Source organism: Myotis yumanensis, unplaced genomic scaffold (assembly GCF_028538775.1).
Source record: "Myotis yumanensis isolate MYYU_CA2020_CCGP unplaced genomic scaffold, mMyoYum1.0.hap1 SCAF_13, whole genome shotgun sequence".
NCBI lineage: Eukaryota > Metazoa > Chordata > Mammalia > Chiroptera > Vespertilionidae > Myotis > Myotis yumanensis.
The window spans coordinates 41,080,802-41,106,544 of NW_027223764.1; the positions used below are offsets into that span (position 1 = coordinate 41,080,802).

General features: G+C 48.4%; 1 protein-coding gene across 1 annotated transcript; it reads right to left on the reverse strand.

The window, feature by feature from the left end:
- Nucleotides 1–493: 493 nt before the first annotated feature.
- Nucleotides 494–1,129, reverse strand: NEUROG3 (neurogenin 3). The gene has a single exon (XM_070431921.1). It carries the CDS (start codon nucleotides 1,127–1,129, stop codon nucleotides 494–496), a length of 636 nt encoding a protein of 211 aa, XP_070288022.1.
- Between the last annotated feature and the right edge of the window lie 24,614 nt (nucleotides 1,130–25,743).

The following is a 25,743-nucleotide window of genomic DNA, read 5'->3' on the forward strand; positions in this document are numbered from 1 at the left end:
TCAGAAAAGTGCACGCGGAGAAGGCAGAGAGTCGCCTTCGTGGATTAAGGCAGAGGGGGCGGCCGGACACGCGGGACTGGCTAGGGAGAGAGGAGGGGAGCAGAGACCAGAGGCTGGATGAAACCACGTCGGGGGAGGAGCGTGAGAGAGAGTCATCGGTCTGACAGAGTGAGGGGAGGGTGGCAGGAGACGGGGTGGGGGCGCGTCTTCCCTGTGTAGTGCTACCATTCTCAGGGGTGTTTTTTGCACGAGATTTTGGGGTGACGGCAGGGAGGGGGCCTGAAACGCGCGGCCGGTACCGCCCACTTGCGCAGGCAGCGGCAGGTTGTCTCGGTTGGCGCGGCGCTGAGGACGCGGGACTGAACTGGCCGGCCACCCCGCGGGCGTCTAGGCCCACCAGCTGCAGGAGGAGCAAGTCCGCGCGAGGGCCGCCGCCACCTCCTCCACCTCCGCCCTCTCCCCCAGCACCCACCGCCCGGCGGCCGGCAGGCCATCAGATAAAGTCTGCAAAGGCCAGGGCGCCCGGCAGGCAGGCAGGGGAGGCCGGCGCCTGCAGCCCGGGGCGCTCCTCCAGCGAGGCGGCGGGGCTCAGGCTGCCCGCCTGGGAGACCGGGGAGTAGAGGGAGCCCCAGTCTCCCCGGGAGCCGCCGTCCGGGCTGCCCAGCTCCTCGCAGGGAGGCTCCAGACCGTACAGGCTGTGGTCCGCTAGGCGCAGCGTCTGCGTCAGCGCCCAGATGTAGTTGTGCGCGAAGCGCAGCGTCTCGATCTTGGTGAGTTTCGCGTCGTCGGGAAAGGTGGGCAGGACCCCGCGCAGCGCGTCCAGGGCCGAATTGAGGTTGTGCATCCGATTGCGCTCGCGGTCGTTGGCCTTCTTGCGTCGGCTCCGCCGCTGCTTGCTCAGCGCCAGCTCGCTCTTGGGCCGGCTGCGTCCCCCACGCCGCGCCCGGAGCTTCCTGGCGGCTCCTCGGCAGCCGCTCCCTTCGGCCTCGACGGGGTCCCCTGACACGCGAGTGGGGCTGGGCGGAGCGGACACGATGCAGGGCTCTTGCGCGCTCAAGGCGACTGGGAAGGGCGGCTCGGTCTCGTGGGTCACTTGGACGGCCGGCGCACCCGAGGGCTGAGGCGCCATCCTGCGGCGGGGGAAGAAGGACGGGTAAGCGTGGTCGATCCCCAGGGGCAGTTCCCCATCCCGGGCTACGTGTGTGTGTGTGTGGGGGGGGGGGGGGGCACGAGAAAGAGCCACCCCCACCTGATCAGAGAACCCGTTCCCCTTCGAATGCGCAGAGGTACCAGGTGTTACCTTGGTCTCATGTGCAAAAGGCTGGGAGCGGCGGGCTTCGAGCGGCGGGAGCTGAGCTGGCCTTGCAAACGCCAAGTTCAGCGGAGCTGCCGAGCCGCCGCCTGGGAGTCCCCCAGCCCCAAGGAGGGAAGCGCCAGTGGCCCCGGCCTCTGCTCTCTGGGGCGCGCCTGCCCGGGCGGGTGTCCGGAGCCGCGAGGCGTGTGCCCTGGGCGCGTTTTATCTGCTCGGCCGCGGCCAGGAGCGTGCCTGCCCCGCCGCTGCCCGCGCCGCCGGCCAATCAGGGCGGCGACCCGGGGGCCGCCACGCGAGCGAGCCCGCTCCTCCCCCGCGGGGCACAGCTGGATTCCGGACAAAGGCTGGGGGGGGGCGGGGGAGGGGAGCGAGGCTCTGTTTGCTTTCTCCCGCCGGCTCTGTCCCAGCAACTCTCGGATCCTCAAAGAACCCCACCCGGCGGGACGAGCCTCGTCTGGCTCCCGGCTGCGCCCCAGACGCCTCCCTAGGATCCTCTTTCCTGGCCCCTGTCCAGAGCCGCTCCTGGTCGCTGGAGGGGCTTTGCGCAGCTCAGGGTGGGCGAATCTCCGTGTGTGACCCGCGGGAAAACTTAGCCGCAGAGAGGGCGCGCTTGCCCCAAACCTCAGGGCAGGAGGTGGAACGGGAGCCAGATGCTCGGGCGCCCGGTGTGGACAAGTGTCCCCTGACTCCCGGGGCCACCCCGCCCCCTGCTCTGCGGTCCAGGCTTCACCGCCCCTCTTCACTCTGAGGGGACCCGGCGGCTACCCAGGCGGGTGGCCCTGACACTTGGGGACTTTTGCCTGGGGGTGCCCTGAGATGACGCCCCAAACTTCTCAGACGCCTCTCCTCCCTCCCGCTCCCATCCTACATCTAGGACATGTGGATGGCATCTCAGAGGCAGAGGTGGCTATGGGGGACCCCCACCCCACCCCAGGGGACGTTCCACAGCCACCAATCGCGGGCAGTGCCCCAGCTTTGGGCCCAGCTGCACGGGCAGAGCTCGGGTGCGAAGGGTGGGGAGAGGCCAGAAGCTCACAGCAGCCCGGGTGTCTTAGACGCGGCGGAGAGCTGGTGCTCAGAGCAGCGGGCCACGCTCTGCACTCAGGCCTCCTGCCAGTCACTGGCGCGCAGGGCCGGGCCCCTGGTCCAGCTTCTGCCGCCGAAGCAGGCCGGGGCCAGGCGGTGAGCACAGGGCAGGGACCCTCGCCTCCTGGAAATCTCTCTCAAGCGAGTCTGCACGCATCATCCCTCCCTTGTTCCCCGCCCCTCCCCTTTGTCCCGCCTCGGACACCCCGTGGTCTTCTGCTTCCGGTCACTCCGGGTGAGGGGTCGCGGCTTCCGCTCCTCTCTGCTGACCGCGAGGTGCCCGGGTGCCCGGGGCGGAGGCTGGGGAGGCTGGGTCTCGGGTTAAGCCTCTGCAGGCGACGGAGGCGTCGCTTTCTAGCAGCTCCAGGGACCCTGAGCCTCCCGGAAGATGGCGGAGGGGAGCAGGACCGGGTCGGGGAGCTGGGGGGATGGGTGAGGGAAGAGGTAAGTTTGTGTATCTGCCCCGGTGAGGGCCTCTGGCACGCGCACAGGCGGCTTGGGATTGCCTCCCAGGCAGAGAGAGGCTGGATCTGCTGGGGCGCCAGGGAGGGGGACTGCAGGACGGTATGCGGACGGGGGCGCAGTCCTGGGTCCCAGCTGCTGCGCTGTGCGCGCAGGCTCCTTCCCGCGCTGTCTGGGAGGGAGGTGTAGCGACGGTTCAGGCTCAGGGACCCATGGAGATTTTGCTGTTTTCCTTTAGGTCAGAGCTTGCTCCAAATTGTCTTCCATTTATAAGAATGAGAACCTGAGATCCATTTCACAGATGGAAAAATTAAGGCCCAGGAAGGAGAAGTGAGTCACCCAAGGTCACAGAGGAATTTCTAGCAGAGCCACAGAACGCAGGTCCTAAGACTGCTAGTCCTAGATTCTCCCTTGCACCTGCTGCCTCTCCTCGATTGGGGGAAAATATCCTTTCAAGGCAAAATCAGACATCCCAACGTGTAGGAAGTAGGAGAATTCGTGGGTCTGTGAGTTACGACAGGGTCAGAATACAAAAGGGGTAGTGGCCCCCCCTCCCAGTGCCAAGGGGAGCCAGTGTCCCCTCCTGTTCCATCTCTTTACTCTCCTGACCCATACCCCAGCCTTGATTGATTTCCATCCTGCAAACCAGGAACAGAGAGAGGAAACCCAAAGGACGGCTTTCCTAGCTCTCTGGGACCCAGCCCCACTTGGTGGAGGGAACCCCGGCCATAAGGGATCAAAGCACCTCTCCGTGTCCCTGGAGGCCTGGGGAGCAGCCCACAACCGGGACTTCATGCAGTGGTGGCTCTCAGATGGAAGCAAAGGTGGGACTCGCCTGGCTCCCTCTTGCCTCCAGCGGCTACTGGGTGCTGGAGACAGCCTCCGGGTGAGCTTCCGGCACCAGGAGAGATTCTGGGGATTCTTGGGAACCTTCTTCTGGGGAGGAATTCTAGGGCCAGCCTGGAATTCTTATCTAGCCTCCCCAGAGCCCCTTCCACTCAAGGTTCTCCAAGGCTCCCAGGCCGCCCGCCGCCACTTCCCAGCTTTGCGCAAAAAACAAGGCGAGGAGTGCGCAGCCGCCCAGGGCAGCTGTCATCTTGCAACGGGAGAGAACTCTCCGCTCCCCTTCTTCTGGACAGGAGGGCGAGGCTGGAGGTTGAGGAGTCCTAGGGGATTAGACATTGAGGATTTACGCCCTCCCTTTATGCCACAGAGGAAGCACAGACCCCTCTCCAAAGTTAATTCCTGTGCTTTTGCCGGCTGGGGCGCAGTCTGTGACAACTCAGTGCGCGCTGGCGGTATTTGTGCGCCAGCTCTTCCAAAGGGGGAGCAGAGCCTGTTCCTGAAGACCCCGGCCAGCTACCACCTCTGGTGCCTCCAGGACCCCTGCACCCGCCGACTCTTTGAGGTCCGGGCTTGCCTGAGGCTGAGGGGCCCCAGGAGAGAGGCGACAGCCTGACGCCTAGAGACGGCGGGCAGCTTGGAAAAGAAGGAAGGCAGTGGTCCACCCTTTTGCCTTCCTATCTGCAGGGGGAATCTTAGCAGTGCCTGGGGGCTCCTCGAGAAAGGAGTGGGAGGGAGGGGGGCCACAGGAGGCTGAATAGCTAATGGCTTGACAGAGGAGGGGGCTTCTTTCTCTCGCCTTCGCTCAGCACTGAAAGAGCAGAAGACAAAAATCTGGCGAGCGAGCTGCCCGGGCCGAGACTGGCCACTTCAAACAGCCCTTCAAACAAAAGGGGACGACGAAAAGAAAGCCCCACCTGTCTCCAGTGTTTGCTAAAATAATAATAAATAGATTTCGTTTAATAAATAATTACAAGAGATTGTAAAGTGGAGTGCTTTGGAAAACATCTACCACGGGAGTCCCGCAGCCAGCCGTCACCTGCTCCCAAGGCGGGCAACTTTATTGTTAAGCCACCCCCCAACTAGTTCGCCTCTGATAAACTCTCCCTGGTTTTCACAATGACTGTTTACTCATAGTTAGCACAATATTACCTTGGCCGTGATAAACCCAGAGGGGGGAGACCTGGCCCCTGGCCCCTGGGCACACCTGTCCCAGAAGCTGACACATGCATTTGGCACCGAGCGGGCCTCCCCCCGGGGGCCGTGTACATTGGCCCAATTGCCACCCATTTATAACAGGTTGGCTGCAAGGCCTATCTCGGTCCTATTTGTCTTCTTTTATTGAAAACATATGGTCTCCAGGGGCTCACCAGCCCCATATTTCATCTGCCGGGAGCTGGGGCGCTTCCGCAGGCTGGTGCTGCCTGGCCGCTGCTCCCCACCCAACGGCTGCTGCCGGCTGCGCCAGCTGAGGGGAAGGCGCTGGTGGGGTGGGGAGAGATAAGGCGGGCTCCTCATTCACTTTGGGAAAGAGCCTTTCCCTCAGAGACGCCCCCTCCCCGGGCTCAGGGACCTCGTGCGCTCTTGAGTGGGTGGCTGGTTCTCTTTCTTGGTTAGGTGAGAGGGCGCCATATGCCACCCCCAAGGGCGCACAAGGAAGCTCTGGCCCAGGGAGTTCTCCAACAAAGGGAGGAGAGGGCCCGGGACACCAGGAGCGCCTCAGGTCTTTATTTCCAGACCCTCCTCCCTGCCCAGGGCCGCCTCCCCCCCTGCGTCCGAAGCTGGCGCATTGCGCCTAGAAACAAAGTGTCCACATTGTCCCCGCTGCTGATGCAGACAGTGAATGCGTGAAAAGGTGCATTGCGCACTAAGACACCTGTTGAAGCGGCGCCTCTTCTCAGCGCCTCTTTCTGCTCTGCCCTCTGTCAGGAGGGAGTGGGGGAGGAGGGAGAGATACAGTGATTTGTGGCGACATATGTTGAGCAGATCGGTGTGTACTCTTCACAGGGACACCCTTGCTCCCATACACGCCCGCGAGAAGGAGCAGCTGCTCTCCTCACCTTCTCCCAACATAATACCTGGGCCAGGCACTTTGGCGTCGCCTTTTGAGACCCCAGCTCTCTCCCACACCCCTCGGCTTTCCGCCCCCACCCGCTGCCCCCAATCTTGGCAGCTTTGCTGGAGGACTTTATTGTCAAATTTAACAGATGCACGTTTGTTCCCAGCGCCCAGCTTCACACACACACACATACACACACGGAAAGTGCGGCTGATGACACAGATGCGGAGCGCGAAATGTCCATATGCCGGGCTGTGCGCGCTCAGGCTGGGGAAACAGACGGCGGAGAGGCCGCCTTCAGCCGCCTCCAACTTTGCGCACGCCTTTTGGCGCGCGGCGCGGGCGTGGCACCGAGAGAGCGCATGGCTGTGGACGCAGAGTGAGGATCCAAAGGCGGCGGGAATGGGGACCCTGAAAGGAGTGGAGAGGGCCAGACGTTCTGGACCGGCTGAGCCGGCACTGCCTGCCGTCTAGCTCTTGCTTGACCTCTGGGCTTCTAAACTCTTCCGTGGCGAAGACGCCTAGTTCCTCCGGGGACTCCCAGAAGTGGGCATAATGCGTGGAGTGAGTTCCTTTGGCACAGTTCTCCTCCTGCTTATCTCCTTGGAGGCTCAGATGCAAGTTCCTGGTCTGGGCTTGGCTATCAGCAAGTGAAGGGGGAGAGTGGGCCTGGTTCTGCTGCCACAGCTGTGCGTCCTTGAGCAAATTATTTCACCCGGGGCCTCTCTCTGTTTCCCATCCATTAAAGGAAAAAGCTGTGGAGGAAATACATTGTAATTTTCAAGTTCTTTCTGCAAAATTTGGAAGTCTTGGATACCAGTGGGCCTTGGGCTGTGCATGAGGGGAACACAGAGAGAGTGCCACTTCTCCCCGCTTCATCTATTCCCCAGAGCTGAGCTTCTGGCCCATGGGTCTGTCACTCACAGCTGAGGTGCTGGGGGGCAGTGGTAGTGGGCAAAGACAGGCACCGAGGGGTTTAGGAAGCCACCTCTGTCCCTCCATCTTTCAACTCTTGGTGCACAGGTCACCTCTGGACCTGCGACTCCCAGTGACAGTCAGGCACGCCTGTGGACACCAGGCTTTCGGACCTTCATTTCTTCCATTGCCGGATGCAGCCGGGGAGCTGGGTGCTGAGTGCTGGACACCTGCCTCCTGGGCCCTTTCTCTCTCCAAGCCGGTTTCTGCAGGAAAAGTGTGCCCCTCTCACCTCACTGTGAGCGTGGATGAGCTCTGCTCATTCCAAAAGATAGCAGCAGCCTCCCTCAACCTTACTCTAACAGAATTGTCTTTATTTTCTGTGGGTTGTGTGTGTGTGTGTGTGTGTGTGTGTATGTGTTTCTGAATGTGGTCCTGACATTTCTGAGAGCCAGTGGCTCTGGTAAGGACATTCTCTTTTGGGAGAAGTTAGAGCTTTTGCTGACAGGGGAGTCTGGTGACCCATTTGTTCTCCAGCCCTGAGGCCAAGCTCTTCCCACCCACCCCCGGCCCCTTGGTGGTTCTAGGCAACAGCAGTAAGAACCAAAGGGTGTCTGGACTGCTGTGAGTTGGGAGTGAGGGCGGGAGTAGCCACCTCACTACTATAAGTCACCGCTGATAGGATGCTCATCCCCTCCAGTTGTCGGATCCAGGAAAGCAGGACAGGGATGGTGTGGACGGTGGGGAGCATCAATAATTAATTCTAGATGAACTCCATGGAGAAGCAATGGAATCCAAGGCAATGCAGTTTCCCACACAGTTCTCAATTACAATTATATCCTTAGAGGACTTGAAGGAGGCAGATCACCCCTTCAACCTGTGGGGGAGCCAGTAAGGGATTTTTCTTACTCCCATTTTACACATGAGCAGTCTGAGGTTCAAGGTCATAGTGCCAAGCCTGGAACTCCACTTCCCTTTGGTCTGCTCAGCTGGCTGGCAGGAAGTCTTTATTTTGTCACCCGCCTTCCCTGAGCCTAAGCCTAATCCTAACCCTAACCCTAAACCTAGCCCTAACCCTAGCCCTAACCCTAGCCCAAACCCTCATCCACTGTCCACACTTCAGAGTCTTTATCCTGTCACCCAGGAGTTGCAGGTTTTGGGAACAATAAATAATGGAGACTTTCCCTTCTCCCTTGTCTATCTTGTCCTGTGGCTTCCAGGAGCCTCTGCTAGCTCCCTGTCTATACTGGGAGGTAGGGCCCGGCTTGCATGAACTTGAGAGTGAGTGTCTCCTTAACTTTTGTGCCCAAGGCACCCACACTTGCCTCACTCCAGCCCCAGCCCTGTGAGGGCACTATTGTAAGCTTCATATTCTCCCTTTCTTAGACCTTTTTTTTTTTTTTTTTTTTTTTTTTTTTTTTTTTTTTTTCTTTTCCTCTTAAAGTATTACAAAGGGTATTACATAAGTATCCTTTTCCCCCCCCCCCCCCCGCCCTTGACAAACCACTACCCTCCCTTACCCCCCAGTGTCTTATGTCCATTAGTTATGCTTATATGCATGCATACAAGTCCTTCGGTTGATCTCTTACTCCCCTCCCTCCTGCCCCCCAACTCTCTCTGGCCTTCCCACTGCAGTTTGACAATCAGTTTGAGGCAGCTCTGCCTCTGTATCTATTATTGTTCAAAAGTTTGTAATGGTCTTTGTTATCCATGAATGAGTGAGATCATGTGGTATTTTTCCTTCATTGACTGGCTTGTTTCACTTAGCATAATGCTCTCCAGTTCCATCCATGATGTTGCAAATGGTAGGAGTTCCTTCTTTTTAACAGCAGCATAGTATTCCATCGTGTAGATGTACCACAGTTTTCTAATCCATTCATCTACTGATGGGCACTTAGGCTGTTTCCAGATCTTAGCTATGGTGAATTGTGCTGCTATGAACATCTGGGTGCATATATCCTTTCTGATAGGTGTTTCTGGTTTCTTGGGATATATTCCTAGTAGTGGGATCACAGGGTCAAATGGGAGTTCCATTTCCAATTTTTTGAGGAACCTCCATACTGCCTTCCATAGTGGCTGCACCAGTCTGCATTCCCACCAGTAGTGCACAAGTGTTCCTTTTTCTCCACATCCTCTCCAGCACTTGTCGTTTGTTGATTTGTTGATGATGGCCATTCTGACAGGTGTGAGATGGTACCTCATTGTTGTTTTGATTTGCATCTCTCGGATGATTAGTGACTTTGAGCATGTTTTCATATGTCTCTTGGCTTTCTGAATGTCCTCTTTTGAAAGGTGTCTATTTAGATCCTTTGCCCATTTTTTGATTGGATTGTTTATCTTCTTTTTGTTAAGTTGTATGAGTTCCCTATAAATTTTGGAGATTAAGCCCTTATCAGATATGACGTTGGCAAATATGTTTTCCCACGAGGTGGGTTTTCTTGTTGTTTTGTTGATGGTTTCTTTTGCTGTGCAGAAGCTTTTTATTTTGATGTAGTCCCATTTGTTCAGTTTCTCTTTAGTTTCAACTGCCCTAGGAGCTGTATCAGTGAAGAAATTGTTTTGGCATATGTCTGAGATTTTGTTGCCTTTGTATTCTTCTAGAATTTTTATGGTTTCCTGTCGTACATTTAAGTCCTTTATCCATTTTGAGTTTATTCTTGTGTATGGTGTAAGTTGGTGGTCTAGTTTCATTTTCTTGCATATGTCTGTCCAATTTTCCCAACACCATTTATTGAAGAGACTATCTTGGCTCCATTGTATGTTCATGCCTCCTTTGTCAAAAATTAATTGAGCATATTGGTTCGGGCTAATTTCTGGACTCTCTATTCTATTCCACTGATCTATATGTCTGTTCTTGTGCCAGTACCAGGCAGTTTTGAGAACAGTGGCTTTGTAATACAGCTTGATATCTGGCATTGAGATCCCACCTACTTTGTTCTTTCTCAGGATCGTTGCAGCTATTCGGGGTCTTTTTTTATTCCAGATGAATTTTTGGAGAGTTCGTTCTAGATCTTTGAAGAAGGCCATTGGTATTTTAATGGGAAGTGCGTTGAATGTATAGATTGCTTTGGGTAGTATGGACATTTTAATGATGTTGATTCTACCAATCCAAGAACATGGTATGTTCTTCCATCTGTTTATGTCTTCCTCTATCTCTTTTTTCAACGTCCTGTAGTTTTCTGAGTAGAGGTCTTTAACCTCTTTAGTTAAGTTTATTCCTAGGTATCTTAATTTTTTTGGTGCGATGGTAAATGGGATTGTTTTTCTGATCTCCCTTTCTGAAAGTTCACTGTTGGTGTATAGAAATGCCTCAGATTTCTTGGGGTTAATTTTGTATCCTGCTACATTGCCAAATTCATGTATTAAGTCTAGTAGCTTTTTGATGGAGTCTCTAGGGTTTTGTATGTATAATATCATGTCATCTGCAAATAAGGACAGTTTTACTTCCTCTTTTCCAATTTGGATGCCTTTTATTCCTTCTTCTTGCCTAATTGCAATGGCTAATACTTCCAGTACTATGTTGAACAGGAGTGGTGAGAGTGGGCATCCCTGTCTTGTTCCTGTTCTTAGGGGAAATGGTGTTAGTTTTTGTCCATTGAGTATGATGTTGGCAGTGGGCCTGTCATATATGGCTTTTATTATGTTGAGGTATGATCCTTCTATTCCCACCTTTCTGAGAGTTTTTATCAAAAATGGGTGTTGGATTTTGTCGAATGCTTTTTCTGCATCAATTGATATGACCATGTGGTTTTTTTCTTTCAATTTGTTTATGTGATGTATCACATTTATTGATTTACGGATGTTGTACCATCCTTGCATCTCTGGGATGAATCCTACTTGGTCATGGTGTATGATCCTTCTGATGTACTGCTGGATCCGATTTGCTAAGATTTTGTTGAGGATTTTGGCATCTATGTTCATGAGGGATATTGGCCTGTAATTCTCTTTCATTGTGATGTCTTTACCTGGTTTTGGTATTAGGGTGATGCTGGCTTCATAGAATGAGCTTGGAAGCGTTCCTTCCTCTTGAATTTTTTGTAGTAGTCTGAGGAGGGTAGGTTTTAGTTCTTCCTTGAATGTTTGGTAGAACTCCCCTGTGAAGCCGTCTGGCCCTGGGCTTTTGTTTGCTGGAAGCTTTCTGATGACTGCTTCAATTTCTTCCATAGTTATTGGCCTATTGAGGTTTTTAGATTCTTCCTGATTGAGTTTTGGAATGTTGTATTTTTCTAGGAATTTGTCCATTTCCTCCAGGTTGTCCAGTTTGTTGGAGTAGAGTTGCTCGTAGTATTGTTTAACAATCATTTGTATTTCTGTGGGGTCTGTTGTTATTTCGCCTCTATCATTTCTGATTTGGTTTATTTGGGACCTCTCTCTTTGCTTCTTGGTGAGCCTGGCTAGGGGTTTGTCAATCTTGTTTATCCTTTCAAAGAACCAGCTCTTGGTTTCATTGATTTTCTGTATTGTTTTTTTGGTCTCTATTTCATTGATTTCTGCTCTAATCTTTATTATCTCCTTCCTTCTGCTCACTCTGGGGTTTTCTTGTTGCTCTCTTTCTAATTCTTTGAGTTGTAGAGTTAGATGATTGACTACCATTTTTTCTTGTTTTTTGAGATAGGCCTGTAGAGCTATAAACTTCCCTCTCAGGACTGCTTTCATTGTGTCCCAGAGGTTTTGGATTGTTGTGTTTTCATTGTCATTAGTGTCCAGGATGTTTTTAATTTCTTCTTTGATGTCATCGGTAACCCAATCAATATTTAATAACATGCTATTCAGCTTCCAAGTGTTTGAGTATTTTGGGTTGTTTTTATTGTAGTTTATTTCTAACATTATGCCATCGTGGTCTGTGAAGAAGCTTTTTATGATTTCAATCTTCTTGAATTTGTGGAGACTTTGCTTGTGACCCAATATGTGGTCTATTTTTGAATATGTCCCATGAGCACCTGAGAGGAATGTATATTCCGCAGCTGTGGGGTGAAGTGTTCTGAAGATGTCAATTAAGTCCATCTGATCTAGTGAGTCATTTAGGATTGCTGTTTCTTTGCTGAGTTTTTGTCTAGCGGATTTATCCAGTGATGTCAGTGGTGTATTAAAGTCCCCTACTATGATTGTATTGTTGTCGATCTCTCCCCTGATATCTTCCAGAAGTTTTCTTATGTATGTGGGTGCTCCTGCATTGGGTGCATATATGTTTACCAGGGTTATATCTTCTTGTTGTATTGATCCCTTTAGTATTATGAAGTGGCCTTCCTTATCTCTGGTTATGGCCTTCACTTTGAGATGTACTTTGTCAGATATAAGTATTGCTACCCCAGCTTTCTTTTCCTTTCCATTTGCGTGAAAGATATTTTTCCATCCCTTCACTTTCAGTCTGTGTGAGTCCCTTCTAATGAGGTGGGTCTCTTGTAGACAGCAGATGTATGGGTCATGTTTTTTTATCCATTCAGCCACTCGATGTCTTTTGGTTGGAGCATTTAGTCCATTTACATTTAAAGTTATTATTGAAAGGTATTTGTTTGTAGCCATTTCTTTTTGTGTGTGTGTGTGTGGCTGTTTTCTTTCTGAGCTTGATATTTCTTCTTTTTACACCAGTCCCTTTAGCATTTCTTGCATGGCTGGCTTGGTGGTGATAAACTCCCTTAGCCCTTTTTTGTCTGTGAAGCTTCTTATTTCCCCTTCAATTTTGAATGATAGCCTTGCTGGATAGAGTATTCTTGGATTCAGTCCTTTGCTTTGCATCACTTTGTAGATTTCCGTCCATTCTTTTCTGGCCTGATGTGTTTCTGTTGAGAAATCATTTGATAATCTAATGGGAGATCCCTTGTATGTTACTTTCCGTCTCTCTCTTGCAGCCTGTAAGATTCTCTCTTTATCCTGAACATTTGCCATGGTAATTATGATGTGTCTTGGTGTGGGTCTTTTCGGGTTCACCTTGTTTGGGACTCTCTGGGCTTGTGTGACTTTTTTCTTCCCCACCTCAGGGAAGTTTTCTGATATTATTTCTTCGAATAGGTTTTCTAATCCATGTTCATCTTTCTGTTGTTCTGGCACCCCTATTATTCGTATGTTGTTTCGTTTCATGTTGTCCCAAAGCTCCCTTAGGCTCTCCTCCTGTCTTTTAATTTTTTTCTCCATTTGCCGTACAGTTTGAGTGTGTTTTGCTTCCTTGTCTTCTAATTCACTAATTCGGTCCTCCGCTTCTCCCAGTCTACTGTTGATACTTTCAATGGAGTTTTTTATTGAAGCTATGTCACTCTTCATTTCTTCTTGGGACTTACTTAAGTTGTTGATTTTTTCATCTGTTTCTTCTAGCTTCTTGCATAAGTAGTTGAGTTTTTCATCTGTTTCTTCTTGCTTCTTGAACATGTGGTGCATGTACTCTAGGAACCTTATTCTGAATTCTTTTTCCGTCATGTTGCATATCTCTGTCTCACTTAGCTGCTTTTCTGGCGAGTCCTCCTTTTCTTTCCTTTGGGGGTTTCTTTGCCTACCCATGTTTGATCTCGCTGACATATGTAGATGTTGAGGTGTTCAGTGGCTGCTCCCTGGGTGGCAGGGGCTCCTTGGGTTGTGGTTGCTGCTCAGACGGTTGCGGTAGCAGCTGCTTTCCAGTTGGCAGCAGCTCCTCTGGTGGGTGTTGTTCACAGCTGTGTTGGCTCTTCTGGCTGGTGGGGGGAGGCTTCACGTACAGTTGCTGTTCCACAGACAGAGGGTGTGGTGATCAGGAGGCTGTGGTGATCAGGAGGCTGCGGTGATCAGGGGGCTGCTGTTGCTTGGATCTGCTGCGTTGATTTAAAGGCACAAAATACAACAGAGCAAGGCACAACGTACCAGGCACTGAACACAAGTATATTCACAATATTAGTAACTCCAAATAAAGGTGACCAACCGAATTAAGAGAATTAGGGGATAAGGGAGAAAGAAGAGAAGAAGATAAAAGAGAGAACAGAAAAGAAAAATAAGAAAAAAACAAACAAAAAAGGAGTGCAAAAATAGAATTGGGAAAAAAGAGGGGGGAAAAAAGAGAGCGAAAAAAGAGAATGAAGTAGAAGTGGGGAAGAGACTCCCCGTATGAGGAGCAAACTCCAATAGAACTGCCACTAATCTCAACAAATTCCAGCAACAGATCCCTGGAGATGAATGCAAACTACAAACCACCAATAATATCCAGAGGGGTAAGGGAAAACAGAAGCACAAAAATAGCTGGGGTGGGGTGGGGGAGGGAAGGGAAAAACCAGCAGAAAAAAAAAAAGAAAAAGAAAAAGAAAAAGAGAAACAACCTCACAACCAGTCCTAAAAAAGAAGAAAAAACACAAAACAAAACAAACAAACAAATTTTAAAAAAAAAAAAAAAAAAAAAAAAAAGCCCAATATATTCAACAATCAAGAAAACAATAGAAAGATAAGAGAGAAAAAAAAATGGTTGGAAAGTGAAGAAGGATAAAGAATAGGTGTATAAGGATTTAGAGCAGTAGATTGGAAATAGGATATATAAGTAGGGTGGAATTAGACAGGGGGTAAAAAGAGGGAATTGGGAAGGTCTGGAGCAGGAATAGGGTAAGAGAAACAGGACACCAAAAGGGGAAAAGTAAGGAAGAGGGTTTTAGCAAAGAGGTGGAATTGAGATAGGGAAAATTAATGCTAAAGGAACGATGAAAATAGAATGGAGAACACTAATCCCAAAAGAAAATAAAGAGAAAATAAAATGGCACTTTAAAAAATGGTAAAATGGTAGGAGTAATAATACTGGTTAAAAATAAAAATGTGGTAATTGAAAGGGTAAAATCAGGTGATGGAAAAAGAAGAAAAAGAGAAAAAAAAAATAAAAATAAAAAAAATGGTTTCTTAGTAAAAAGGTGAAAAAATTAAAAAGAAAAAGAAAAAGAAAAAATTTGCAGTAGTGATGGTCTTTCGGTTCTTCTACTCTTCAGCCTGGTTCGCCTTGGTCCTGCCAGGTATTTAGGAGAGTGTTGCCTGCATTACACTGTTCCTCCGTGTTGTAAATCACAGTCCTGATTTTAAAGCAGGCCGTATTTGTGATCCAGTCTGCCTTAATTTGTATTCCCCTAAGAGTCAGTTTGTGGCTCAACCTCTGGGTGGCAGTGTTTTTGGGTTGGCCTCTGAGGCTATACAGCTTCTCTATCCTTTTTTAATCCTTACCCTGCTCTGTGTTGTTGGTGGGACTGAAAATCCCTCTATAGGCCAGACCCTGGTAACTCCCAGGGACTAATCAGCTTGTTTTAGTCCTTTATCTCATACAGGGTGGAATCTGGGTGTGGCTGTGCTCCTTGCCTGGGGGGCTGGGGGGAGGAATTCCACCCTCTGGAGGAATGGCTGCCCCAGTCCTGGGCCCAGGGGGGTCTCAGCATTCAATTCGCTGCCACCTCCTCCGGCTCCCCCTCTTTCCTCAGCCTCTCCCCAGATTCCCCTCGTCTGCACCTTCACCCTCTCTTCAGCACAGGTGAGTGTCTGTATCCGAACTGTCCTATGAGCAGGGTTCAGTGAAAACAAAGAAACAGACAAACGCCGGCCGGCCGCGGAAACGCTCCTCTTACCGGTCTGGGAAACGCTCCTCTTACCAGCACTGCATGGTCTGGGAAACGCTCCTCTCTTATGGGCACTGCACGGTCTGATCAGTTCCTCAGGATGCCCCCTTTAGTCTCAGTTCTCCGCAATCACAAAATCCAAATCTCAAATCTCCTGGCGCCAGCAAACCCGCGGAACTCCTTACCCTGGTCAGGGTCTGTGTCTGTCCCAAGAGACGCGGCTGTCTGCCATGCGGTCTCCCTCCGACCCTCTGGGCTCAGGTCTGGCAAACTTTCCTGCCCAGATCCCTGGTTTTTAACCTTTCCAGGGGAGGTCTGCCCTTCCAGGCTGCAAGCCGTCTCACCAGCTGAGTAAATTTGCCAATTCGGGGTGGGTGTTATTAGTTTCAGCTGCTTACTCCGTTTGCTCCGGGACAAGACCTGGGACGCGTCTGCCTATATCGCCGCCATCTTCACCTGTCCCTTTCTTAGACCTTAAAGTAGGTGGTCTCAATTGTTTTGATAATGTGGCACTATCAGAGAACTATTTTAGGCACACCCTTCAAATACATCAGCTATTCATTATTCTTCACATATTATGTACAATATAAACAAATGCAAAATATTACTTATTATATTATAGATTACATTATAGATGTCTTTCTGTACCTGGCAGCATAGGAGTGAAGAAGAGAATGGGATTTGGAGTCAGACAGTCCAATTTGAACTTCTGTACTCATAGCTGTGGAACCTCTCTGAGGCACCTCTATTTTCTCACCAATGAAGTGGGGATAACAATAAAGGGCCCCCCTCATGGGTCTTAAATGATCTAATGCTCATAAAACTATCAGCATGTAGTGAGTGCTCAATCATTTATGAAAACTACTGGGTCCATACATTATAAAACATACCTTCAAAGAAACTTGCACCCAGGAAATAATAGTAATGATAACTATAACTAGAAGTCCTACTATGCGATTCTTCTTGCACTCCCCCCACCAGGCAGCCCACTCTGAAACCTGATGTCTGAAGCAACCACCATAACAGTCTCATCAATAATTATGACACAGGTTCGTATCTGACCAGCACTTTCTCACCCACTATTATTTCTCATCAAACTGGTGGGGCAGCATGGTCAGAGGTCAGCATCACCTTTAACATATGAAGAAATCAAGGCTTGAGAGAGGTGATATAACTCTCCCTGGGGCACCCAATTTGTATCATTGAGTGGGGATAAGCATCTAGGCGGTCTGACCCCAAGTCTATGCCTCGTCCACCCTGGCTTGCTGTTACATTGTGGACCCCACTTGTGAGCTGTTTGTAAAACCAGCCCAGTTAGGCTCTTGCTGAACGACTACTAAAGAAGGGGGTGTGGGCTAATCCATGAGGCCAGATGGTGATGTGTGCCTATGGCTCACTCACTCTTGTCCACCAGAAATCATAGAGAGCTTGGAGGGCCCCTGGCATCTGACCTAATTTGGTGGGTGGAGTACATTTTACAGATGCACGGGTAGCAGAGAGCACTTTTAGGCAAAGCCCCAAGTCTGCACAGGAAGCTACAAATCAAATTCCTGTCAGTGCAGTTGCCCAGACATCAAGATGGCCCAGGTCATTTGGGCACACCTTACCTCTGTTCCATAAATGTTTATGAAGGGTCATTATGAGAGGGTGGTGGCCAGCTGTTCCCCATAGTCACAGAGATTAGACCCAGAGAAGCGGCTTGAATTGGAAAAGCAGAGATTTAGACTATTGATGACCCTGTGTTTTCTAACACATACACATGATGAGAGTCCTGTTCAGAGTCCTGTCTGTAGAGACTTCCCATTCTCTGGCCTGGCATAGTTCTTCTTAGAGGTGGGGGATAGACTGGTTGACCCCAGGAGACCCTCTCTTCCCATGACTGCATCACCTTGACTAGTTAGGATGACTATTCCACTGTATAGGACACACTTGGAAAGTCACTTGTCACAGAAACCCTTCAAGATTATGAATGGAATTCATCAATACCATTTTTAACCTGAGTGAGTTGGAGTCAACACCAGTTCTCTTCTGAAGCATTACAGCACAAATGCATGATGTGCCAGGTGGGAGGAATACAAATGACTGGAGGGTTAGGGCTGAGGAAGACCTTTGCTAGCATGTGGTCCACAACACTAACCTGACAAATGTCTAAGAACTGAGGCCCAGAAAGGAAACGTGTCTGTCCAAGGTCACACAGCAAGAGTGGCCACGTTGGAACCCAAGTCTCTTTCCACGATCCACGATCAAGTCCCAGAGCCCTGCTCTGTGTTGCTTTCATTTGGCAGCTGTCATTCTCTGTCTGGTATTTGAAGGTCCCTTGTTCTGGATGAACTCCTTTAAAACAGGGGCTCAGTCCTGTTGAGAACTTAGCAAGGACATTGTAAATGGTGGGTCTCCAACAGAGATCGGCTCGGTGGGCCCATGCAGGTGAAGGTTATAGGAGACCTGGGCCTCTGGGCCATCAACAGGAGGTTGGAAGAATGTGGAATGAGTGGAAAAGGCTGATCAGACTCATAGGCTGCTGTAAACTCTGATGCAGCTGATGGAGCCAAGTGTGTGGCCACCAGGTTGTACATTCTTCCCTTTAAGTGCACAACCTGGAAGTTGTATATATTATTTCTTCTCATGTTAGCTAACACTTAACCACACAGCTGGCACTCAATCACATGGCTTTATTTAGCTGCAAGGGCGGCTGAGAAATGTAGTTTGAAGTTTAGGTGACCATATATCCAGCTATAAATTGGAAATCTATTACCGACAGTTTCCCACAATCACTGGAAAATAAGAACTTTTCTTCCTTGGACTACAGTAGAGATTCTCAATGTAGTGTTCACCCCACACCCTCAGCCTAGGGCTCCTGAGGCTTGTGAAACAGAGAAGGTGATAGGCAATGTTCTGTATGTAGATGCATCTTTCTGAGGAGAAGATTCTGAGTTTCATTAGGTCATTTAAGGGGTCCATAATCTCCTTCCCCAAATATTAAGAATTAATTGTCTGAAGATTGCTTAGCAATTTTGGGCAAGTTATGCAACCTCTCTGTTTCTTTTTTTTCCCAATTATATTTTTATTGATTTCAGAGAGGGAGAGAGAGATAGAAACATCATTGATGAGAGAGAATCATTGATTGGTTGCCTCCTGCATGCCCCACACTAGGGATTGAGCCCACAACCTGGGCATGTGCCCTGACTGGGAATCTAACTGTGACCTCCTGGTTCATAGGTTGATACTCAACCACTGAGCCATGTTGCCGGGCTGTTTTTGTTGTTGTTGTTGTAGTTTTAAGAATTCTTTTTTTTTCTAAAGAGATGTGCCAAGGCTTTGAGTGAATGAAGAACTTTGAATTAAAAACTGTGATGAAACAAAATGAAGACCATTTAGCACACACTGAGGTCTGAAATGGGCCAACCACTGGGGATAAATCCAGTCCTTGCCTCAGGAGCTCATAGTCTATGGTGAGATAGGCATCTAAACCAAGACTTGCAGGACCCCCTGCGCTTGCTATCCCAGAATAGGCTCTCTGGTAGCCCCAGAGTCTGTCAATTTAGCAAGTGCTTAGCACCTTTGATACAAAGCCAGAGTTGGGTCTAAGCCATAGATGAGAAGCTTACAAGCTTTTGATGAGGTCACTGAGGCAAAGATGCAGGGACCAAGGCTGGCGGGAAGAGTCCTCGGCTCTGGGTTCTAACTCCAGCTCAGTGGAACTGCAGACTGCTCCTCTATTAGGTGGGAATCATCGCTTACTCATCTATGAAGAGGCAGTGTAGGGAGTGATCAACAGCAGACTGTCGGGTCAGCCGGGAAGGTTTAATCCAGGCTGTGTATGGACCTTACCCTCTTTGTGATGGCAAATTGCTTAATTTTTCTGGCCTTGATAATTTTGTCTATAAAATGGAGGCAATAATAGTACTCACTTCTAGTGTTGTTCTTGGGTTAAATGAGTTAATACATTTATAGCACTTAGGATAGTGACCAGCTCGTAGCAAGGGTGGTGCTTTATTGAGGGTTACTGTATGCTGGCCACTGGGTTAGTTAAAGCGATGTCCAGGGGAACCAAACGTCACAGTCCCTTAAGGAGCTGACAGCCAGTCTACTTGGGGAGGCAGACAGTAACAAGGCAATCTTATGAGTAGATGATGACAAACCCCAGTGAGCGCTCTGAGTGACATGCTTTAGGGAGCAATGCAAGATTGGAGTCAAGGAAGGTGCTCTGGAGAGAGAGCCTGAAGCAGGAAGGAGTATGGCACATTGGATACAGTTAAAGAGCCCTTGGGAGGGGGCCTTGAGAACAAGAAAGAGAGGTGTTTGAGGTGACACTGGAGGGCTGGGAAGGCCCCATTTGGAAAGTCTGGGCCCTGTAGAGCTTTGTGGGTATTTACCCTGAAAGCAATAGGAAGCCCCTGAGTGGCTTTGAACTGGGGACGCACCTGCTGATAATGTACATTTATGAAGAGATCAGCATATATGTGAAGAGCATATTGGCATAGACGGAGGAGAAACCAAGAGGCCTGTCCAGGTGAGAGAAGGTGGGGCTTGACTGGGGTCAGGGCATGGAGAGAAATGGGTGGATTTTGCTGAGAGAGGGAAAGTGGACAGAGTCTGACAATAGATTTAGTGTAGGACACTGGAGAAGGCATGATAGAAATGATGGCGGTGCCTTTCAACATGATGGAGATCACCTAAAGACATGTAGTATTTGGTACCTTTGAGATGTCCAAGCAGAGATGTTTAGTGGAATGTTAGCCACCCAGGTCTTGGTGGAAGTCTGAGGAGAAGATTCTGAGTTTCATTAGGTCAATGTAAGGGGCTGTGCTGGAGATGTACATTTGTGGGTCACCTGAGTGTAACCAGTGTTTGGGTACAGATGAGACAGTTTAGGGAAAGAACATGGAGTGAGAAGAGAAGGGCCTAAGAATGAGTCTAAAGAGTCTCAGGAACTCCAACTTTTACACTTGATGTTAGCCAAAAGGCCGAGAAGCGACGGGCAACTCCAGCTTTTAAAGGCAGAAGAGAGGAGGAGGCACTAAGGGATTGAGGGTGAGTGGTAATGAGACTGGTGCGAGATTGCCAAAGGAAGCTGGAAACTTCTTGCTCAGAGTCAGTTTGTGCTGTCGGGGCCATTGCTGAGATGATGCTGACAGGAGACATCGGCAAACAGGAAGGAGCAAGTTCCTTCTCAGCTATTCCTGCCTCCCAGTCTCCCTGTAGTGTCTCCTGTGATCAAATTCTAACAGGAAGTCAGCAAGCAAAGCAGGCATGCGGTTTGCACAGTGAGTCCCAGCACTGCAGAGTGTAGGAGGGACTGGGAAATGGAAATGCAATCACCTGCGCCGTAGGCAAGGATGATGTGAGAGCTACCAGTTGGCTGCAGTCTCAAGCTCTCCCCAGGCCTGCCCTCCTGGAGCAGCAGGAGTAGGTGCCAGGACGAGTAAGCCTGTGCCCCATAGACTTGCCCTTCGTGGGCCCCCGGGTCCTCTCCTGGATGTGGGGCAAGTCCCAGGGAAAATGTTTAGACAATTGAGTCAAAGAGTGCTTTGAGGTCTGTTGGGATAACCCTCTGTCCCCATAAGGATAAGTCTTGCAGATATAACATCTGCTTCCTTCACAGCTCAAATTATTTTTATAAGTGAGTCTTGTTAGCTCTGATTTGTCTGACTGGGGTTGTGTGTCCATCTCTGAACCAATCACTAGAACAAGGGGAATGAAAGCTACTCTGCATGGCTTATGCGGGGCCACGTGCTCCATCCGTGGGACACTGTGGATGATGGTGGGGAGGGGAAACGAGGAGTTCATTTCACCTGAACAACAAGGATTCAGGTCAGGGGAGTTCCCCCAAAGTTAAGTCAGTGTAGTGTTCCCACCACCGAAGTCCTTTATCAGAGGAAACTGTCAATGGCCTCATAGAGGTGTGAACGGAACGTGGTAAGAACACAGTGGGCACAGATACTTTGTCTCCAGCTGGGAAGACAGCTCAAATCATAAATTTTACTGGCAACATTTGTGTTATTATAGACTTGGCCAGAAAGTCCAGATGGGCCTGGTGGGACACAGAGTTCAGACAGATTCACATGGGAGAGTAGGTGATTTACATGGGTGATCTCAATGTCAGGCAAGAAGCGGGGTGGGTAGGTTGGGGTGGGGCTAGGTTACCAAGTGTGTGTGTGTGTTGGGGGGGGCGGCGGGGGAGAGCGGTGCTGACAGAAACTGGAGTCAGGAATGGAGCCTGGGCTAGAGGAGCATGACAGGATTCCAGTCTTCTGAATGACTTGTGAAAAGGCAGGTCCTCAGCATGGCACAGGAGAAGGAATGCTGGCCTGGGAACCCGGATGTCAGATTTGGTGAGTCAACAGGTGGCTAGGGGAAGAGGGATTAGAGGATGAGGAAGAGGTTCCAGGCTAGCAGCAAGAGGCCCTCCGGAGTTGAGTAGATATTGCTGGACGACCGTAAGTTTGGCCTGGCTGTGCTGGGCAAGACCCCCTTTCCTCTGCCAAGAGAGATGGCAATTTCCCAACAGGCTGCCATGTCCTGTCCTGCTTCCCTTCAGGCCCCCCTGGCCTTTCCCAGCTGTGCTCTGAGCTGCAGGGAGAAGACCTCCATGGTCTGTTTCCTAGGCCCTCAGGGGAACTGGCTCCTGCTTGGGATCAGCCAATGGGAGACACTGACGGGAGATTAAAGGATGGGAAGAGGAGAAACCAGGCTGCTCCTCACCTCGCCTATCTACTTAAGATGGCAACTCTAGCAGCAAATTCACCAGTTTTTTATTTCTCTTCCTCTGATCAAGTCTTTCTTCACTATGCATGATGTTATCAGGTAAGTTTTTCATCGATGTCCTTATCAGGTTGAATAAAGTTCCCTTTCATTTCTAATTCACTCAGAGTTTTAATTATGAGCTGGTGTTAAATTTTGTCAAATACTTTTTGTGCACCTATTGAGATGATTGTATGTTTTTCCTCCTTTATTCTTTAATGTGGGGTGTATATATATATATATATATTTAATGTTAACCCAACTTTGTGTTGCTGGGATAAACTCACTTGTTCATGATGTACAATCATAGGCCACATATGACATTTTGGTCAGAAACAGACCACATGCATGATGGTGGTCCCATAAGATGATAATGGAGAAGGATTCCTCTTGTTTAGTGGCAGTGTAGACATGATAAAGTCACAGCACAACACATTACTGGTGTAAACTGGTGATGCTGGTGTAAACAAACCTGTGTAAAAGTACAGCACATGCAATTATGTACAGTACATAATACTTGATAATCATAATGAATGGCTATATTACTGGCTCATGTATTTGCTCTACTGTACTATACTTTTCATCATACTCTTTCTACTTGTAAAAAAAAAAAGCTTGCTACAAAACAGTAAGTCTTGTGTTGCCTGCAGTAGCCTCATACATCTGGTGTTTATGTCTTCTCTTAATTGCGTCATTTTCTCTTGTGCTTGATTTAATCTCATATTATTTCCTACAGTATCATGCAGTACAGTCTCGTAGCCCAGAGCAATAGCCTATACCAGTGGTCGGCAAACCATGGCTCAGGAGCCACATGCGGCTCTTTGGCCCCGTGGCATAGGCCACGAGGTTTCAATCGCACTGTACGTGCGTGCCCGCACGTGGTATTTTGTGGAAGAGCCACACTCAAGGGGCCAGTTTGCCGACCACTGGCCTATACCATCCGGTGTAGGTGTGATACAGCTTATTCCATCAATGGTTTGTTAAGTGCAGTCTGTGATGTGTGCACGAGGATAAAACTGCCTAATGACGCATTTCTCAGAACATATCCCCGTCGTTAAGCAGCACATGGCGACATTATCCTTTTTATACATTGCTGTAATTGACTTGCTAACATTTCTTAAGGACTTCCATGTCTAGCTTCAGGCAGCATATTGGTCTGTAATTTTCTTGTGTAGTCTTTGTCAGGTGTTGTCATCAGAGTTTTTCTGGCCACATGAGAATGAACTGGGAGGCTGTGCCAGTTATCGATTTATTGCATTTCAATTCCAAGTCCATCTTTGCTTGCCTGCTCTGTGAAAGGGGGATGGTCATATAAATAGATCTCCTTTGCCAGCCGGCACCGTGTTACACTTTGTCAGCAGAGGGTGCTGGAGGGACACTGGAGGAGCACTCTTCCAGCACAGTGAGCTTTCTCCAGCTCTGAGCTACTCAGCATGGTGGCTCCTCCAGCATCTTGTCCCTGCAGCACGGGCCGCCCCTGGGTGCGGCAGCCAGCAGCGTTCCTGGGTACTTCTTCGGCGGTTTTGCAATGGAATGCTACTGCTGAGGCACCTTGCCATGGATGCCCACCACAGTGACCCGCACAGCAAATTCGTAGCAAGTTCTGAGGCACAGCACCTCCCTGCAGGTGACTTCCCTCGGCACCCCAGAGAGCTGGTTTCCGTCAAGTCACACCAGCATGGCATCGCAAGCGCCTCAGACCTCTCAGTCACCCAGTGAGCCACGCCATATCCTCTTCAGCGAGGTCTGGACCTCAGCCCCAGGGAGGGGATCTTTGTGGTAGCTCTAGGACGGCGCCTAGGAACAGCAGCTATTCCTTACATTGGCTACTCCTCTGTTCTTTAGGGCTCTTTCTAATTCTAACTAGACAATTTCCCTTTTTACCAACCTCCTGTTAATACTTCTTTATATTAAACTTCAAATTACAGTTTAACATCTTGTGTGGACCCTGAATGGTACACAAGTGCTCTGTCCTCTTCTATTTTCTGAAAGAGTGTTTAAGATTGATATAATTTTATCCTTAAAATTTCTTTTAAAAATTAAAATATTTTAATTAAAAAATAAACAAAGTCTGTAGGATGTCTAATGATAGCATCCATTTGATTCCTGATACTGATAATTTGTACTCTCTTCTTGATAAGTCTTGTGTGTGTGTGAGGGTGCGCGGGGGGTAATCAATTTTATTAAACTTATTCATTTTTCTCTTCCATTTTATTGAATTTGCTCATACTTATTATTCTATTTACTTAGGTTGAATTTCTTCTTTAAAAAAAATTTTTTTTTATTGATTTCAGAGAGGAAGGGAGAGGGAGAGAGAGATAGAAACATCAATGATGAGAGATAATCATTGATTGGCTGCCTCCTGCATGCCCCACTGGGGATTGAGCCTGCAACCTGGGCATGTGCCCTGACCAGGAATCGAACCTTGATCTTCTGGTTCATAGGTCGATACTGAACCACTGAGCTATGCCGGCCAGGCGAATTCTATTTACTTCTTTTTCTAACTTCTTAAGTAATTAAAAAACTTATGTAATTAATTATTTTATGATATGGGTTATATAGAAGTATGTTATTTAATTTCCAATTATTTGGTTTTCCCCCCTAGATATTTACTGTGTATTGGCTTATATTTTAATTCCTTTGTGACTGGAGAAATATTCTATAAATTTTTAACTTTTTGAAATTTATTAAAACTTATGGTCTGAAATATGGTCTTTCTTGAATGTTCTATACACACTTGAAATTAATTTCTATTTTGTGATTGTTGGGTGTAGCATTCTGCAAATGTCAATTAGGCCAAATTGGTTGATAATGCTATTCAGACCTTCTATAGCCTTACCTTTTTTTGGACTACTTTATAGGTTACTGAGAGAAGAGTGTTACAATCTCCAACTATAGTTGTGGATTTGTCTATTTCTTTTGTTCTGCCAGTTTGAATTCATAAATGTTGAACTTTGTTATTAAGTTCATACATTTTAGCAATTGTTATGTTATTTATTAATTGTCTTTTTTCACCTTATGAAGTAGCATGTATCTCTTCTTATAAGGTCTGTCTTGAAATCTACGTCATCTGACATTAATATAATCACACCAGGTTTCCCGTGTTTGGTGTTTGCATTGTATATCTTTTTGTATCAATTCACTTTCCACCAATTTGTGCTTTTGTATTTGAACTATCTCTCCTGTAGACAACATATAGTTGGGTTTTGTTTTTCAATCCAGTCTCTTCTGACAATCTGTGTCTTTTAATTGGACTGTGTAATACATTTACCTCTGATGTAATTATTGATGTGGTTGGATGTAGGTTTACCATCTTGCTACTTGTTTTTCATTGTTCCTTCCATTTTTTTGTTCCTCCATTGCTCTTTTTGGGTTAATGAAATGTTTTTTTAGTATTTCATCTCCTTTTCTCCATTAACTTCTTAATACCCTTTCATTGTTTTTATTTTCTTCCAACAACATAGTGCTATGTACCTGTCCCCTCCATCCTTTTTTCTATGTTTGTGATATCTTTTACTTCCACAGTATTATAAACCTATCTAACATTATTATCATTTTCACTTTCTTGACATCATTATTTTTATTCTTTTTTGAGAAAATTACAAAATAGCATAGCTTTTTATGTCTACCTACTTATTTGCCACCTTTGGTGTTCTTTATTTCACCCCGTAGATGTGAGTTACCAATAGGTATCATTTTCCTTCAGCTTGAAGAACCTCCTTTAGCATTTCTTATAGCTCAGGCCTACTATTATCATCTCAAATTTTATTGTTCTGATA